Source organism: Poecilia reticulata, chromosome 15 (assembly GCF_904066995.2).
Source record: "Poecilia reticulata chromosome 15, P_reticulata-male-v2, whole genome shotgun sequence".
NCBI lineage: Eukaryota > Metazoa > Chordata > Actinopteri > Cyprinodontiformes > Poeciliidae > Poecilia > Poecilia reticulata.
This window is the reverse complement of record NC_088844.1, coordinates 14,225,449-14,241,351: the sequence shown is the minus strand read 5'-3', so window position 1 is coordinate 14,241,351 and position 15,903 is coordinate 14,225,449. Positions and strand designations below refer to the sequence as shown.

General features: G+C 39.0%; 1 protein-coding gene across 2 annotated transcripts in view; it reads right to left on the bottom strand.

Annotated features, from left to right (window-relative positions):
- LOC103476798 (cGMP-dependent protein kinase 1) overlaps positions 1 to 15,903 on the bottom strand; it is a 91,148-nt gene that overhangs the window by 66,007 nt on the left and 9,238 nt on the right. For both annotated transcript variants that reach the window (XM_008429389.3, XM_008429387.3), the window contains exon 2: positions 14,504 to 14,670. In XM_008429389.3, coding sequence (XP_008427611.1) covers positions 14,504 to 14,670 — 167 coding nt within the window. The remainder of the gene's footprint in view (positions 1 to 14,503; positions 14,671 to 15,903) is intronic.

Below are 15,903 nucleotides of genomic sequence, written 5' to 3'. Positions count from 1 at the left end.
CGTCCACAGGCAGTCAGAATTTAAGGCGAGAAAAGCATAAATTTATTTTTTATGTTTTACTTTTGATATTTTTGCGTGAAGCTGATATCCAGCGATATTCCTGGAACTTCACCTAAAGGCTGCTGGAAATAACTTGATGGAAAATGAAAAGCTCAACACATTAATCTCTGGGATTAGTCCATCTTCGTCCAAGATTTTGTACTCACTCCATTAGTGAAAAGTCGCTGTGATCCGGGTTCGACACCAGGGGACGGTTGTCATTCCAAATGCGGCGACAATTCCAATAATCTTCCAAATATTTACCAAAACATTTCAGCAAATGCGCCAAAACCAGACTCTTTAATTCATTCTTGAACAGAGAGGACATTCTTTCACTTAGCTCACATGTATAACACACACTCACACGATTTATAATAGAACACAGAAAATTCCCTAGGGTGAGGTATTTGACACAGACAATCAAAGTTTAAGGAAAAAAAGATCAAAGAGATGAATTTCAACAAAAGGGCAACTAATAAGAAAAAGTCTCAAGAGAGAGAGGAGAAACTCAAAATGAACCCGCTTCAAAAAGAAGTATAAAACCTGACTCCAGAGACGTTTATTGATAAAACTAGCCTTTACAAGCTCTCTGAAATATGGATTTCTCCTGCAGGAGAGTCACTGAAAACAAGACATACCTTCAGTTATCCACAAAAAACTTATTTGTACACGTCCTTCAGTTGCAGTATAAAGCAAAACTAGCTAATTTTTTTTTTTGTCTTTTGTGAACAGCTGTGCACAGCATGTGGATATATATTGTGTCCGCAGTGGACTTTGCTTTCTTGCTGCGCAGGCGAGGATTCTTCCATGACTGTAAAAGCACAGATTACTTCTGTGTCTTCTTGTATCCTCTGTCTGAACCTCTGCAAACACAGCTTATCCAGTCACAGCAGACTCTTCATGCTGTTGCCAGTCTGTGAGCGACACCTCCACATACTGTACACACACACACACACACACACGCACACACACACACACACGCACACACACACACACACACGCACACGCACACGCACACACACACACACACACGCACACGCACACACGCAAACCCACAGTTTCTCTCACGACAGCAGGCCTATAATGCAGTACATATTTCAGTCTAAACAATGAGTGGAGTTTGAAACATTTGCATAATATTCAACTCATAAAATGGTTTTAATCTGTTTTTCTTGGCTTTTTCAGTTTCTGCCTTCCCTTCTTCATACTCCGCTCCTCTAATGTGATGCAGACACACATACACACACACACGCACACACACACACACACACACGCACACACACACACACACACACACACACACACTCTGCTGTTGTCTTTCCACATGAAAAACTTGCAAAAGCAGTGTTAGGCTCAGGGATAATTTGCAAATTATTCATTAACTCCTGCTCTGAGCTGTATTCTTCGGCTTCTGTAGAGGGACGATGTGGATCGATTAATTAATAATAGAAATTAAGTGGGAAGGAAAAGAGAAAGTATAGTTAGAATACAAGCAAATACCAGAATAGAAATCAGGTAAGCCAGACGGATCGGTGATGAGTAAGAAGGGGAATAAGACAGAATTGACAAAGAGGTGATGAACAAGTGTAGAGGGACGGTGACAAGAGGACAGATTGGGGTCAAAGCCGGTAAGAAGAGGAAGTAAATGTCTTCGGTTTCATGCTTGGGCATTTTGAAATAACTTGTAGCAGCACGGCTGTGTCTGTGACAATAGGAGGGAATTAAAGAGAGAAAAAAAGCGACAAAAAGAACTTCTCGCTGGCAGAGGCGGCAAATCGGACAAGACACTCACCAGAGAATGAGTATTTTCTCTGTGTGCTACAGGCAGATGGGGCTCCGCTCACTGTAGGTTGAGATTTTTGGTTTGCGATACACACTCTCAAACTATTTGCACATAAATAAGACATTAGCTGAAGTTGCGTTCCTCTAAATTGATGTATTTCAGACAGCTGAGCCACTCTGTGTTGCCACAAAGCCAGCAACTCTCAAAAGTCAACAGTCCACTTGTATTTGGTGACGTTCCAATATAGGTCTATGTGCTTTTCTTGCTTCCTTTCCCACTCATTCGTTGCTCTTTTTTTTCGCTGCAGATTGAAATTGTCCACTTTGTATCGGAAACCTTCAGAGGCTTCGCGCTCGGTTACGTCACAACAGCATTCTCGTCTTTAAATTAGAAAATAAATTTACAAGATGTCGGAAAGCAAATACATTCTCGGCGAGTGAGCGAGCGCTCCCGCAACACTACCTCAATATGGGACCAGCAATGCTATCAATCAGCTCAGTAACAGGACTATTACTCACACAAAAGCAGTAATAGGCATTTCTAACGGTCTTGAACAAGTTAATATCTGTTTCTCTGCGACATTTGAAGCAGCAGCTTCACAGAAAAAAAGAATGGCATTACACACATATTCACTTAACTAGATTTTAGACTTTCAGCTCACTGGGGAATTTGATGCAGCGCTACTATCACTGTATTGTGACACGTCCTTTTATGTGTACCGTAATTCCAATTACAGACTCCCCCTCGTCTTTCCCCCCCCTAGTGACACCTTAATGAGGCTCTGCTGGGAGCTTGTAAAAATTTATCATGAGAGCTGAAGTCAGGAGAGGCTGTGTGTGTCATGTTCCTAAATCTAACTACACATCTGGAAATCGACAAAATTTTGGGCACCTTTAACAAAATTCCTTTTCTTCGAGTTTCTCGCCTCTTCACTGCCCATTCTGCAAAGCATGTGAAACGCAATAAAATCACAGTCATCCCGCTCCAAAAGTTGAAAAGCATGTGTACCGGGCGCTGCTAAAGATTAAACTCACAATTACGCTCCTCTACACTGAGCAGCTCTCTGATAGCAGACAGCATGTTCCCCACTGGAGATGATGTTCGGAGGTACAGCCTTCTCGCATGCAGTGGAATAAATCATGGGCCAATCAAGGCCTGCTGTCTGTTGTCAATCAAATTGCTTGCCTGAAGTCTTTTCTAGATAGACATTAAATACAATCTGATCTTTCGCTTAAAAACTGTAAATTACAACCACAACTATGATCAATCTGAGTGACCACTGTGGTTTTTCTCCTGCCAAGAACAGTAATATGGCAAACTAGGCCAAGGAACCAAAGTGCATGCAGGTGTGAGACACAGAATTAAGAATAAATAAAATCCCCATTTTCCATTACAGACCCCCAAATCATATCAAAGCACTGAGGAGATGGGGGGGTGGAGGGGAATTAGAAACCACAAAATCATCAGATTGGCAAGGAAACGGTCATGTAAGAGAAAAGCAAACGTATCCCAGACGGAGCTGAAGACGTAAATAATTTTATGTACAGGAGAGTCGCTGTTAGAGAGCAAGGGGAGTTAACAGGTAGAAAATCTGAGAATGAGTGGAAGACGTAAGCTTTGAACCCTGTTGTGAAAAAATATTAGCAACTTGAGATACTTGATTGCCGCTGCTCTACATTGCTAGCTTCCAAGAGTCAGAGTCTGTGTTTTTTATCGATGGAGGGAAAAAGTCGATGAAGATATTGATGAAGACCCCGGCAAGATTGCTTAACGCTCAAATCTTTCAGAGAACTTTTCACGATGCGCCCCCACTTGTTCTCTCATACAGTTAAAGAAAATAAAACACTGATAATGCTCAGAAACCGACATCGACTTCTTCTTTCTTGCTTTAGTAGTGAAGACAAGCTCAAACAAAATCAGACAGCGTCGGGCATACAGCCTATTCCAGTTCCAAGTAACTTTTATATTTAGATATCCAAGATGCCTTTTAAGCAGACATTTTAAGTCTGAGCCCCTGCGGAGCGTTGCGGTTCATTATTAATGTGATTGGCTGCTGTAAAATGCGGCGCCTGTCGTGTTGGTGTCTGCTACATGCTGAGTTCTGAAGGCCCAATAAAGCCAAAAATTTGTGAGCCTCAACATTTCACTTTGCAGAGTCTATTCGCCCCAAGATGCTACTTTGACAGCAAGTGCAGCATCCATTCAAAGTCTGCATAAGTTAAGTTGCCAGGCAACAATGCACTGCAATGTGTTTGGGAGCTCACGTTTCTGTAACCAAGCGAATTCTTCGTTTTCACATCACCTTATGAATATGCAACTATGACACACACACAAAAAAATATATTACTTGACAGTTTATTAGCAGCAGCTACTCTCCTTGTAGAGTACTGTTAAAACGTTTAACGGATTTTACTCATGCTGCATGTAATTCGCTGTACACATTGTGTTCTTGCACACTTTTGGAGTCACACACAGGTGCCTCTAGTGATTTTATCTCCAAGCTCCAGACTGCAGAGGGGTTTGCCTTCCTTTATCCTGCTACACCAGGCACATAAAGGATCCTTCTGAGAACTCCAGCCTACAGCGCACAAGAGGTCCTTCAACCTGGAACAGCTGTCAGAATCTCAGGCAGAAACAATAATGCTGTCTCTCGTGAATTTTCTTGGGAAACTGGTCACTTTACACGTGCTGTTGGACTCATCCGTCCTCCACCAAGATGATAATTGTTTTACCTCCAGGTGCTTGTTAGATGAAGGAATTATGAGATAAAATATGTATAAATAGCAGACATAGAAAGCTGATTCCATGTCGTGTTTTCAAAATGCTGCTAGTGAATTAGAGGACAAGGTGGTAGGAAGGCGATAAGGTGCTTGTGGAAGCTAAAGGAGATTATCACAGTCTGAAGCACACCCCACAATTATTGGCATTCCTGGTAAAGTTGTGTAAAAAATTATTAAAATACTTTTTTTAATAAGCCAGAATCTCACTGTGAAATATAAAATAACAGGGAACTTCAGGGATTTTCTTTTGCTTGTGCTGAGTGCCCAGATTCACTTTTAAAATATCCTGGAAATGGAAAAAGTTCATATTGGCATGTGCTGATGTGAGGAAGTGTTACGGATTCACAAGATCTTTGGAACAGAAACAGTCCATTACATAAGAAGCTGCTTTTACACATGTTGATATGTTTCATCCCAGGACCCACCTGGGATAATTGCTGTTAAAGGTTTATTTGAACAAGGTTCCAGTTAAAGTCCCAGTGGACTTTATCACCCTCCAAAACATTTAGGTTTCAGATCTTGTGACAAAAAAGGCTTTTCAACTTGTGTTTTAGTTGAGTTGCAACAATTAAGATGAATTAATCTAAATTTAAGCTTAAACTGTGGTAAATATATCAGCAGTTTTCTTGAATTTTACTGATTCAAAAGAGTTTTATGCACTGAATTTTATTTCCTTCTATTATAGTGATTTATTAAATTTTATACTGATCGTATTTTAGTACATATCACATGATGTATGTTTCACATCACTTTTTTTATTTTATTATTTTTTTATTTTGTGCTTCTGTAAAAGAATGCAATTACTTTAAGGTTTTAAACTACTTTTAGTCCAGGAGGGAGGTCCAAATTAAATACCAATGTTTATTAAATAACATAAACAACAAGTGCTTTCAATCCACACTGTTGCTCTTTTTTAATAAGTGATGCATAGAAGCTAAAGAATTGATGTCATGCTTTCACCGAGTCAAATATGCAGGGCGCCACTATTGGTAAACACCGCTGTTCGTTGTTATTCTGCGGTTTATCTCTGAAGCAGTGAGGGAGAAGGCTGCCAGCAGACGTACAGCTTAAGCCTTAAAACAGCACATTGACATTCGACTCTGTCACATTGAAGCATTAAAAATACCACGTAAGCCTCCGCTGGACCTCTGTGACAACGCTGTATTTGTCTTTCCAAGCAGCGGGTCAATGAAATAATTGGAATTCAATCTAATTTGTGTCAAGAACTTGTCAAATCCTGAGTGTAGAACTGAATTCCCAGAACGCCTCCACCTGAGTGAATTGGTCTGCAGTTGGTCTGAATATAGCAGGCTGTCAAAGAAGCTACCAATGTACCGTGAAGACTTCAGCTTTGGAGTTGATTCTTTTTTTTTTTTTTGAAAAGCTTCTTCGTTTGCATTTCACTGCTTCTTCTCTCCTCCCTGCTGACAGTCGACAGTTTCCAATAAAAAAAATAAATCTTTAAAAATAAATTAAAGGAAATTTTATTCACTTTGTTGCTTTGAACTATGATTAAATAATAAAATCAATTAAGTAAAGTTACAATTTCCTAGATAAAAAGGACATAAACATAATAATAGTAGCAGTGAAGGTTCAAGAGAATCAAATTAGAGATAAAGAAACCCAACTAATTAGAAATCTTGGACAAAATCATTTTAATATTGCCTTTAACGCTAATTCCCTAACAATTCATATAAAGTCAATGTAACTGAAGCATTGTTTAATTTTTACTATTTTCTAAGCTAATACGAGTGCTTAGGAATCTGTGAACTTCTCTCAATTCACAGAGAGGCCCACTTAACTTAGCCATTCTTCAAAATGGAAAGGAGGACAAGCAATTCAAGTCAGGTGGATGTGTGATGATCCTCAAAACACTCAGGAAATAGCCGCAAAGAAATAACTTCACACGTTAGCCTGCCCATATAAGTGAGCACAATAATCAAAGCGTCTGAAGCGAGGAGGACGATAAAGGAGGTAAACAATACCTTCAACGCTCACTGTTAGAGAACATCAGCATAGAGAGGCATCTTAGGGTCACAGAGTCTCCATGACAGCCATTGGGCATAAATATATGCAGTGTGCTAAATGCAGCTGAGGCTTTTATGTGGAGCTATGTGCTTTGGTCAAATGATAATTCAATTTTCAACAATAAACACTTGAGGTGGGTCTAGAATGGAGAGAATCTGCGTTGTGGGCCAAAAGATTTCACATGGCATCTTATCAAGATTTCAAATAAATCACATAGCATCTGAACGACAACGCAAAATGGGTATTATTTGGGTCTTTTAACAAAACAAGTATCCAAAAAATTATGACTGATTAAACAGAAATGATTGGCCAGACGTTTTTACACTTATAAATGACAAACGAGTGTAAAAATGTGCTTTTAGAATCAGTGTGGGTTTCGCCAGCTTTTCTAAAATAAATTATCTTTACCTGAGATGCAAGCAATCTGTTATTTAATTTAAATAAGCAATATTTGCAAGTCAAAAACACATTCTTTTGTTTATGTTTCACATGGTTCCTACTCTATTCAGTAAAGGAATCAAATTTTTTACGTCATTAGCTGTAGAAGACAAACAACAGAGAACTGTTGCCCTAACCCATCGTGTTTCTGCAGTACATGGGTTTGTTTTAGAAAACACACTTTCATTGGATTAAGTTGCATAATTGCTTTGAAGGAAATTGTGGTGGTTTACTGAGCATAAAATACTTGTTAGTAATTGGATGTGATTATGCTGATCATCATCATCATTAGCCACCTGGATGTGTCTTTGGGGATGACATTGCCAATCAAAAACCAATCCCCTCGCTATGGAAATGTGAGCCTTTGTCTCAGATGTAATCAGTATTTTAAAAAGGACAGATGCTGGAAACGGCCCAACGGATGCAGACAAAATACAGCTGAGTTAAATAACAACAAACGAATACTGATATTCTTTCACTGTTTTGTCTGAACTTCATGTATCTGGTCAATCTGAAATTCAAGAATGGAGGTGAGGATTCCTCACCTTCCTCCTGACATCGCTCTCTAGGTTCTCTATTGGATTCAGGTCAGGTCAACTTGCTGACCGCTCAAACACGGGGATACGGTGCTCGCTAAAGAAGCTAGCTTTACTTTTGGTTGTGTGGGCAGGAGCCAAGTCCTACTGGAAATTAAAATCAGTATCCCATGAAGCCTTTCAGCAGAGGAAACCATTAATTTATCAAACTGTTCCATTAAGACTGTTGCACTTACTGCTGCATTGACAAATCACAAACCCATAAATATAACAGAGGCAGCACTCTGAGAAGAGCCAGCTTCATCAGCAAAGATCTGTTGTCACGAATCCTCATTCAGGACGTCGGAAACCATCATCTGCTAAACATGGTTGTGTCGGCCATAACGTAAGACTTGTGTGTGAATTTTTTGCCTTTGTTGGTGTTATACAGTATTTAAATCTTTTTAAATATGTGTGCTAAATGCAGCAATATATATATATATATATATATATATATATATATATATATATATATATATATATATATAGGTATTGTTTATAGGTATAATATATAGGTATTGTTTACCTCCATTCTTGAATGTACAAGTCATTCTAATCTTTTGTTGACATGCATTGGCATTTATATACCAGATAAATAGGAAGTCATGGATGAGTTTTAAAAGTACAAAAAATGTGTTCTTAATAATTGGCACCAAATGATTTTGTAAAACATTTTTTTTCTCCGTAGGAAATTGTATTGCTAAATGAAAATAAGTTAAAGGTTGGATTCTCTCTGTGAGAATAAGCTAATGTAATGAAAGATTAATTTACTCCTATGGTCTTTTTTTTTTGTCCCGTATGTTTTATTTCCACTAAATGTTCCATTAACTTGCTTGAAAATCCCGCTCTGTTAATTGTCAGGTTCTTTATTAATCTTTTGTGACTGACCTTCCTTGAAGAAGGTGTCATCCGAATCTGTCTTCCCGGTGATTGTTTTGGCAATAAAATGGCCTATTTTTCCACATCTTTACCCAGGGTTCCAATAAGTGTGTAAAGCACTTGTACTCCCATAAACTTAGATTGGATTTGGATTCAGATGATCACAAAGATAGAAAAATCACAGCATTCTTATTTACTGCTAATGTTAGCAGTGTTATTGTACCTCTGTCGGCTAAATTCAGCCACGCCGTTGATATTCTGTGACAGATAATGGACCGTCAGCTCCATAACCAGACATTATTGGCTATCATGCCAATAAATGACACAACTGCCTCGGCGCTGCTCGTTTCATTTGCGAGGAAAATGATGTACAGTGTTCAGGTGACGCAGCTGCACGTTTGACAGGCAGACATCCTGTCAGCATGTATTTAAAAGAGACTCTGAAGACCTTGATACAAAGTCGACCAGTGGGCTGCGAACGCCTTTTTAGATTTGTTTAATGCAAAGCAAGCCTGGGGACGGCTACAGTGAAAACTCCAAACAGAGCGCACGGGGAAAACGGAGAAAAAGAAGCCTGCCAGAGAGAGAAACAAAAAAAAGATGGCAGTGTTTGTTGAAGATAAAAATCCTCGATCCACCCTGGGGGATTATGAAATGAAAAACAATTAACCAAACAATTAGCATAAAGTGGAAAATGACCAGAGCTGAATTGGAAGCCCCGCTTCCAGCTACGTTACAGTTCAGTATTCAGTTTCTGTCCAGGATGAAACCACAAAGCCCCTCTACAATTATTTCCCTTGCAGATTTGAATCATTCTTTTCTCTCTTTCTGCTGCGCTCGATAGGAACCAATTCATCATGCCAGTGTGACACTTGTTCACTGGTGACCTACCATGACAAGCCACCTCTGCCACATCATCATGGGGAAAGATTGAAATACACTGACTACAGATCCAAAAGGCTTGATGTTGATGCTCGGGCTATATTTGCAAAGCGTTTCTTTTTGATGACTCCAGTCACATGTCCCCAGGCGTAATTAACGATGATGTAGCTTCTTATGGCTTTTAGAAAGAAAGCCCAAATATATAAAAAGAAAAAGAAAAAATCCATCCATTTTTTTTTTTATAGCACCCAGCTCTTTTCCATTTGTCGATATTCCATATCGAGTCGCAGGTGTTCAATCCGCAGAAGGGTTTTGCATGGGATTTGCATAAACTGTTTGCATATACGACTTCTCTCTGTGGTCAGCGGATAAGGTACGGTTTTCCAGAGGTACAGGAAACGAGACTAAAATGTGAGCAGAAGTACAGGACGCATTTTCAGCAAATAATCTAACTTTGACCATGCTCCTACAAAGTGACCATAAAACGCGCTTTGAATTGTCCGTCTGAGTGTTACTTGTTTTGAGAGTTCACATCAATACGTGTGTACAGCGCGTTGAAAAATATAGAAACCCCTTGAAGCTTTTCACATTTTATCACTCTGCAAACACAGTCTTCCATCCAGGACCCTCCCTGTATTTGGTTTCATTCATATCCCCATCAGTCCTGACCAGATTACATTCAACAAATAAGCTTTGTTTCATACAGCATGATGGTACCACCACCATGCTGTACTATGGGGATGCTGTGTATAGGGTCATGTGCAGCGTTGGTTTTCCTTCCCATATGCCAAAAAGTTTATTCTTGATGCTATCTGACTGGAGCACCTTCACTTGTTCGCAATGCCTGCTTGGTGACTTAAACTGTAAGAAGGTATTTTAACAACTCTTACATAAAAGGTAGCTACAAAGTACACAGTTCTTAGCTATCAACAGATTCCCGCACCTCAGTTGTAGCTATCAACTACAGTTGCCATCGACCTCCAGACAACTAAATTAAACTCAGGTACAATTTATTTACTAATTAGGTGAGGCTCGAAGGGAATAAGTCGCACTTTTCAGATTTTTTGTTGTAATAATAAAAAAAACATGAGTACTATTTGACTTCATCTTTATGTATTTGCGTTAGCATTTGTAAATGGGACAAGGTTCAATGGGGTTTTAATAGTTTTAGCATGACATTATATGCTTAACTAGCAGCTGTCTGCATACAAACAGTTCCTACCTGCTTTCCAACAAGACCATTTTAACCAACGTTTGTCTCAATCGAGCATCGAAGAAACAGATGGCCAACAACAGATGGAACAATCAATTGTCATGACTGATTCTCCTAAATAAAATATCAATCTTTAAATGCCACTGCCTCCACACCAACCAACAAGGCAGACGTCTCAATTCTTTTGGTTTATCCAAGTATCTCTGCTTGATCACATTTTGAGCTTGTCTTTAAGTAATGAAAAGTCACTTAATACGTTCTGTATTGCTGAACGTATTGCAATGCGTTCAGCATTGCAATACGTACAAATGTAATACTTACTCAAATGTAAGTATTACATTTGAGTGGTACTATTAAGGGATAATTTCTTTACTTTATGTCACAAAGTGAGCAATTTGACGTCCAAGAAAGGAAATTAAAAGGTGAAACATCACTTTCAGCACAACAAACTATGTAATTTGGTTTTGTTCCAAGATGCTAGAGAAAAAGAAACAAAAAAAGAAAAACCACACTGTCGCCCATAAACACTTAATTAAGTTTTCACTTGCAGGTTTTAACTGGCTTGTGTGGGTTTGGGTGAATTGAAAAGCTTTCAAAAGCATACCGTTTTGGAATTTATAACCAGCCACAACAAACATAAGATGCATGGCACAGTTAAGATATAATAATAATAATAATAATAATAATAATAATAATAATAATAATAATAATAATAATAATAATAATAATAATAATAATAATAATAATAATAATAGAAAAAGATTTGAATGACCTGGAAGGTGAAGCCTTGAAAGATTAATGCTCATAGATTTTTTAGGAAAGCAGATAAATAATTCCAAATCTCTGCGTGATGACCTAAGACCTTCATGAATAGAAAGCTGATTCTGAAGTGGATGAACTATGACACTTGATCAGTCAACACAGAAAAACATGTTCTGCACGTATTTAAGGTGCGGAGAATGATTGGTGTTCACTAGATTTCTGGCAGCATTCAGGTAACAGTTGTAACTTCTGACCAGCATTTGTTACTCTGGTGCACTAACACTCACTCTTGCCTGAAATACTTTCATTAGAACAGCTTATTGGCAAGATGTGCCACGGTATTGTGAACAGTGGGAGCAGTGAAGAGAAACTGCTAAGACTCTCAATTTTCTACACATAATCAATGTTTTAGCATAGAATAGGATTTGAGACTATTTTGTAGTCTAGAAATGCAACATCAGTGGTGAGGAAAGAAATAGCAGCACCTTCACCAATTCAACTACTCAACAATTGAAACTATACTAATACACGCAATTAATGTTGCGGCACATGGGATGTACAGTGTCTGACAAGAAGAGACTACAGAAAGTGATCAGATCGGCTGGAAAGACTACAGGCTGTCCTCTGGCCCCTCTGGATGAAACTGCAACCTGTTGAAGAATGCACAAATATTATAAAATCATTACGGACCACTTCCATCAAAGCCACCATCTGTTCAGCCAAATGTCCTGTAGACGGAGGTGTAGGAACAGCACAGAAACAAACACAGTGGAAAACGGCTTCTAGACACAAGCCATAAGAGCACTACTCTTATCTTAAGTGCAGTGCAGTGTGGTAGCTGTAAATGAGATGGTGCAAGAACTTTGTTTTCCACAATCCATGAAGCTTCCTAACAGCAGCAACGTTTGAAGCTAAAAAAAAATCACTTTTACATTATAAGTACATCTAAAAAAAAATAAGAGTATTGTGAAATTAAAGAATTTTGTCAATCATTTCAGAGTGTGAACATCATGCACAAAGGGAAATATTTCAAGCTTGTTTATATATATGTCTGATGATTGGGACTTACAGATAATGAAAATGTTAATAATGTAATAAAGTGAAATATTGCAAACTCATGGCGTCACACTAATCAGCAAATTAACTCAAAATACTTGCAAAGGCATCTCACTTGTGTCTCAGTAATGAGGAAGAAAGCTAACTGGAATAACGTCCAGAACACAGTCACTGATGCCCCTTCACAAAGAGGTCAAGCCACAAAAGGTCGTTGCTGAAGAAGCTCATTGAGTTATGTTCAAGCATTTTGATAGAAAGTTAAGTGGAAAGAAAAAGTGTGACAGGAAAATGTGCACAAGCAACATGGATAACGGCAGTCTTTGGTGGAGCCTCACAAGGAGTCGATTGAGGCTGGAGTCAGAACATCTAGATCCACTTCGCACAGACCAATCCTGCACACCAGCTTACCAGGGCTAAGGGGAAAAAGAACTGGACTGTTGCTCAGTGGTCCAAATTCAAGTCCTCTTTTGAAATGAAAGTACATTTTGCATTTCATTTGGACATCAAAGTCCCAGAATCTGGAGGAGTGGAAAGGAACATTGCTTGAAGTTTCCACAGTCAGGGGTGCCATGTCGTCCACTGTTGGTCCACTGTGCTGTTTGAAGTCAATGCAGCCACGTACCAGAAACTTAATAGCCCTTCTTGCTTCCTTCTGCTGACAAGCTGTAAGGAGGTGGTGATTTTATTTTGCAGCAGGATTTCTGTCAGCCCACAACGCCAAAGGTACTAAAGCTGACCGTGGCGTTATTGTGCTTTTTTGGTCAGCTAAATGGTCTGACCTGAATCCTATAGAGAACGTATAGCAGATATTGTCTGATAAAAGACACTGGACCCAATAAGGCAGATGACCAATAAGGCCGCTGTCGAAGCAACCTGGGCTTCCATTGCATCCCAGATGCCGTAATTTATACAAAAGGAAAACCAACCAAGTAGAAATGCATAAAAGTGAAAATGCTTGTCAAACGCCTGACATTTCTGTCAGCTGGGATGATGTTCTCAGGCTTCCATGATACCAGACCACAAGACATGTCTCCGAGAATTAAACTCTGTCCTTGAGGGCATTCACAAGCTGTAAACTTCAGTTTGGTTTTTTTTATATTGCTGTTGGAAAAATTGCCTCTCAGAGTGGCCTTTAAGCCTTTGCACCCATGTCAGCCCAAGACTCATCCTACTCTGGATATTGATGCTTTCTTATTAATTTTTGTGAGCACTCTCACAAAGTCTTTTGCTGTTATCCTGTGGTTGGTTTGCAGATTTTACACCCAACAAATGTACATCTGAGATGCAGAACACATCTCCTAACTGACTACAGATATTCAAAGTTGAGTTTAGTCAGATCTTTTAAATATAAATTGCTACTTATGGTATAACCATGCAATGAGAAAGCTTTAAGAAAGTATATTTCACAAATATTCTTATTTGAAAGTGTTAGGGGTGAATCTGTAAAACGAGTAACAGGAACTTCAGTGACGAGTGCTCAATCTTGTTTTATGTCTTCATCTCTGTCGGTGTCCGCCAATTTCTCCTCCCAACAATGATCAATCACAGCTTCCACACATTGACTGAGACACTTTTCATTAAGGTCAAATCTATTGTCAGGGACAAAGACTCAATGAGCGTTTAACTGAAGCTCCTCTACTCAAAAACCATGGGGTGAAGCCGCCCTTCCAGAGTTAATATAGACATTGTGCTCCTTTTGCCATGTACTATGATCTCATGGTACACTTCTTTTAAAATAAAAAGGACATCAAAATGATGTTGGAAATAATCAAGTCAGTGGGTGCACATCATACAGAATAAAACCAAAAAAATCATAGGTGAATTATGATGTGACAGCCCTTGAACATTTTATTTTGTTATGTTTGTCAAGCAGAAACATAAAGAGAAAAAGAGGTTTGTTTTTTTTTAAGAGCTCGTCCACACCTCCACACAATCTTAAGACTTGCTCTGCTTTTTACATCCTTGTTTTTTGAGGGATATATGTATATATTATTTTATTTTATTATTTTGCTTAAGCTAATTAGGGCCTAAAGATGGCCGATTTACTTCTGCAAAAGTGTCGTTTTACCTTCCATGACATACACCAGTGAGCCCACGTCGCCTTCCTTAATGATGCAGCTGTCCTTCCCATACTCCACAGGGTACATGCAGTCCACAATCTCCTGGATCTGAGACAGCTCCAGGTTCTTCATGAAGTCATTGTCCAAGATGGCTTCTTTGATCAGATCCTTGGACCTGGAAGTAAAGCAAAACAAAATTAGAACAAAAAAAACCCAAAAAACAAACATTTGAGAGGTGACTTAAACATTAATCTGGCTTTAGCTTTCTCACACATATCAGGATTTTATCTAACAGACCAAAACAAACTCTGCCACCCCCATGTGTCACCCCAGAAATGGTGTGTTTAGGATAATACGTAGTGATTTTCCTCATGCATAGTGTTCTCCATGTTCATGAATGAGTTTAATGTTGTTTCAATCTGATCAAAAGCCTTAAGGTAATTGGTTTTCATTTAGCGTGGAACGTGTTATGCATTCCACACTGTTTAGATTTTTGATGGCTAAGCATGGTGGAAACCATGTCTCCTTTACTTTCAATAACAATATTTTGAATTGAAATTTTGCAGTAGCAACGTAACAAAGCAGAAAAAAGTTAAAGGCTTGTGAATATTTTTGCAAGGCGCTGTACCAGATTCACATGACCATCAATAAAACGATCCAATTAGCACAATTTAGTGCAAAAAAAACCTTTGCTTAATTAATATATTCTCAAGGACACTGACCTGTTCAACATGTAGCTTTCTTTCATTTGGTAATGACTGTCTAAATCAGACAGCACAACTGCTTTTCAAAAGCAAACCCTCATTAGACATCAAGGTAAAACTTGCTGTAGCCGCTTTCAAATGCAAGATAATAAATGGCTAAATCCAAGCCTCAAGGTAAAAGAGTTGTGGATATTCAGGATGCATGGCTGAAAGCCAAATTAGCCTTCAGGCTGCAGAGGAAGAATTATTTTTCCCTACCAGCTTTCTCCAACCGATTCGCAAAAAAATGGAAGAAAATTAACCGTAAAACTGACATGCAGCTGCGTGAACGTTTTCTCAGAAAAGTTAAAAGGAAACCAGGGTAAATGTATGGCAGCCACGTAATGAAAGGGAAAATTATCCCTGAAATCCGAGAGTACACATTAAACGGCGCTTATCTCGCCGAGGGGTGATACTTCTTCGTGAAGAATGTCCGCACTGACAGCAGGTGAATGCAAGCCAGGTGCAATGAAACACAAGGCCTCAAAGGAAACGCCGGTCTGATACTCTCCGATTGAAAGAGGTGAAGAGAGATGGGAGAGATGGCGGGGTGAGCGGGAATCGCTCGTTCATTGAAGTATGTCATCACCAGCGTCTGAGCTGCTCAGTCAAGCGACACACGGCTGCTTCTGACAGCATGTGGGCTAAATGAATGAGGTTAATAA